This window comes from Hippocampus comes, unplaced genomic scaffold (assembly GCF_001891065.2).
Source record: "Hippocampus comes isolate QL1 unplaced genomic scaffold, H_comes_QL1_v1.1 scaffold8, whole genome shotgun sequence".
Taxonomy (NCBI): domain Eukaryota; kingdom Metazoa; phylum Chordata; class Actinopteri; order Syngnathiformes; family Syngnathidae; genus Hippocampus; species Hippocampus comes.
In genome coordinates this window covers 224,164-227,429 of record NW_017806153.1, presented here as the reverse complement: position 1 = coordinate 227,429, position 3,266 = coordinate 224,164, and the positions used below count along the sequence as shown (strand labels likewise).

General features: G+C 46.5%; 1 protein-coding gene across 1 annotated transcript in view; it reads left to right on the top strand.

The window, feature by feature from the left end:
• smek1 (SMEK homolog 1, suppressor of mek1 (Dictyostelium)) overlaps positions 1-2,479 on the top strand; it is an 8,399-nt gene extending 5,920 nt beyond the window's left edge. Inside the window, 4 exon segments of the mRNA XM_019895005.1 lie at positions 271-413; positions 591-781; positions 912-1,123; positions 1,269-2,479. Of these exon segments, the coding sequence (XP_019750564.1) occupies positions 271-413; positions 591-781; positions 912-1,123; positions 1,269-1,394 (672 nt within the window). The 3' untranslated portion in view covers positions 1,395-2,479.
• Positions 2,480-3,266: the final 787 nt, after the last annotated feature.

Here is a 3,266-nt window from a genome sequence, read left to right as displayed (position 1 = left end):
GGGAGGTTGGTTGAACGAAAAGTAGATCTTCGGTCCCAAAAGTTTGGGCACCCCTGATTTAAATGAATGCCTATTAATTTGTATGGTGTATTTTTTCCCTTCCTCTCCTGTGCTTGCCGCTTTTCTTTTTCCTCCTCCTCCTTGCATCTCCTCCTCATGACCACGCCACTCCAAACTTTCTCCGTTCTCCCTCTCCCGATCCATTCGCACGCCGTCTTCCCCACAACCATCCCGCCCGACCCCCCCTCTCCTCTTTTCCATTGCTCCTAGGAGGATGTGAAGTCTCTCACCGCTCATATCATTGAGAATTATTGGAAGGCTCTGGAGGACGTGGACTATGTCCAGACCTTCAAGGGCCTGAAGCTGCGCTACGAGCAGCAGCGCGAGAGGCAGGACAACCCCAAACTAGACAGGTAGGGAGACCGGCTTCACGTTTTACCCAAATGATAGCAAAATCTCAGGCATTTCAGTACATATTGTAGTGTCGGATGTAATTGGACAAAGGTCAGGTTCAAGGTCAACTCGCTTTAGTGAGGATGTTAAATGGTATTTAAAAAAAAAATAATACTAATAACTGCCTCACTGGTTAGCATGCGCTCCATCCTGAGGAACCACCGCTTCCGTCGCGACGCGCGGACCCTGGAGGACGAGGAGGAGATGTGGTTCAACACGGACGAGGAGGACCTCGAGGACGGTGAGGCCGTCGTACGCCCCTCAGAAAAGATGAAGGGCGAGGAGGACCTCATGGAGCCCATAAGCAAGTTCATGGAGAGGAAGAAATGCAAGTCGCTTTCCTATTTATTTATTTATTTTTTAATTTCTGAACACACACAAGATGTTTTTGATTATTGTCCATATTTTCCTTTCCAACTTTTGTCCCTATTACAAAGTGTTGCCCTCTCCGCCTGCAGTGAAAGAAGCAGATGACAAGGAAGTTCTGGGGAAGTCGACCTTGTCCGGCAGGCAGAACCCGAGCTTCAAACTCTCCTTTTCGGGCTCCACCAAAAGCAGCCTGTCGAGCCCGCCGTCATCCGCCTCCCTGAACCCGGGTTCTCCCGGCTCGCCAGAGTCTCCGAGCTCGGGAGCGCGCAGCTCAGGTCCCACCCCGGCGGTAACCACAAAGGTATGCTAAAAGAACGAGCAGTTTGATTGAGATTAAGATCCAGCAGATTGGGTTGACACCCCTCTCGACCCAAACACCAAATATTGTTTTTATTTTTGCTACTTTGTCGAATCAAAAAAAAATGCAAATCTCATGTCTTCTCCAGGGAGGATTAGTGGGACTGGTTGACTATCCCGATGACGATGAAGACGAGGAAGAGGACGAGGAGGAGGAAGGAGAGAGTAAAGACGACCCTCTGCCACCCTCGAAAAAGTCCAAACTGAACTCCTAAAGGCGCGCCGCCGCCTTCCGTTTGTGCTCCATTCGGACGTTTTATGAAGATGGGACTTCCTTCTTCAGCACGGGAACGATGAACCTGCACCAAAATCGAATGAATTGAAAAGCCCCCGCTCTGCCGGCGGCTCAACGAGAGGAGTCGGACGCCAACAGATTCTTCCTCTTCATCCCCCCTTGGACCAGCCCGATTCAAATAAGTGCCAATCAGGAGAGCAAAGGAGGAAGTCGCGTCTGAGAGGACAGACGGGCGGGCGGGCGGACGTCAAGTCACGGCAGAGGAGCGGCTGCACGGTGAGAAAGCACTGTTGGAATGAAGCTGACGGAGGAAATGACCACATGAAAAAAAAAATGGATATGCAGACTGAAATCCCCCAAGAGCTTGGAGCACTTGGATCGTAACCCGCCACTGCCCCCTCACCCACTGACCCCTCAACCACCCACTCAGGGAAGGACATCATTTGGCCAAATGGTTCAGCCAGTTCAGACCCACACACTCACCTCCCGCAGCCCCTCTCCAGAATCCACTTCTTCTTTTTTTCTTCCTCTCCTCCTTATGTTGTTTTGTGTCCTAAGTTTAGGCATAGAGGACCAGGGCAAAAGAGAGCTGTCTTTTCTTGTAGTTTGATGATGTCATCAGTGTCGTCCTTCTCCGGCAGACAATTTCTCTGAAGAGAAGAGAAACAAAAGCCAGCATTTTCTTTCAGCGTTTCATTTTTCTCTTTGTCTCGCAAGCCATTCTCCCGTTTCGTTTTCGGGGTACCCCACCCACCCCCACCCCCTCTTTTCGTAAATGAGGACAAAAAGAGACCTGCCTTTAAATGTTCAGGATGTTTTCAGTCACACTTGAACAGGTTTTTAAAGACCTCAGTTAGGTGGCTAGTTTTACCATTTTTGCCCTTTGAAACTGCAGATTTTTTGGAGAAATTTGTAATCCCATCTTGATTAAAGATTGAGTGGAATTGTAGATATGATGTATTTTGTCATATCTTCTCATTTTGTTTCTTTTTACATGAGTGTACACTTAGTTGTTCGGAATACTTGGGACCATTAAAAATAACTTTGCTGTCAGGTGTCCTACTACCGCTTGTCCTCACGTGTCTCCTTGCCGTGGCGGAGTTTGTCCAGGAGTTATTAGTGTTGCTCCACTGGACCCGAAAATCATGAACGACCGTGACAACCATCACAAACTAGCAAAAAATGACACTCCTGTGGAGTTTCCCCCCCCCCTCCTGATCTTGACCTATTTCAAATTTCAAATTTACAAGAATGGGATTGCAAGTACCCTCCATGTCCACCAGGTGGCAAACTTGTCCTGCAAGAGAAGATATAAGCGTCAATCATGCGTCGTTTCATGGGTCATTTAAGTTCCACCTCGGGGTGAGCTCAGCTCGACAGGAAAGTGTCTTCAAAATCTCGACAGCAGCTTCCATGGTGATAGTGTTTATATAAGTCGAATCGTCTTTAGACCTCCAAAAAGAGAATCCTCATTGTGAAAGTAATTTTCCCGCCTTTCCTCTTCGTCACTGCTGTGCCAAAAACGACTCAGAGGGAAGAAAGAAACCAAATAGGCAATGTTCCATCTAAGGCGGATGTATTGTAAGGCACAAAAAAAATGGACAAAATTGCAACGTTGAAGATTTTTTTATTTTTTTATTGCAGTGCGTCTGTTTAGAAGGTCAAACAATCATTTGAGAATTATAGTTTATTACACATTGCTACGTGACCTTTTTTTAGATATATAACTAATACTAAAATTAAAAAACTCATTAAAAAAAGATGCTCTAAAAACCATAACTGAATTTAAAAAAAATAGTGCAGCAATTTTTCTTCCTCTGTATGAAACCAAATGCCACATTCCAACATTCCT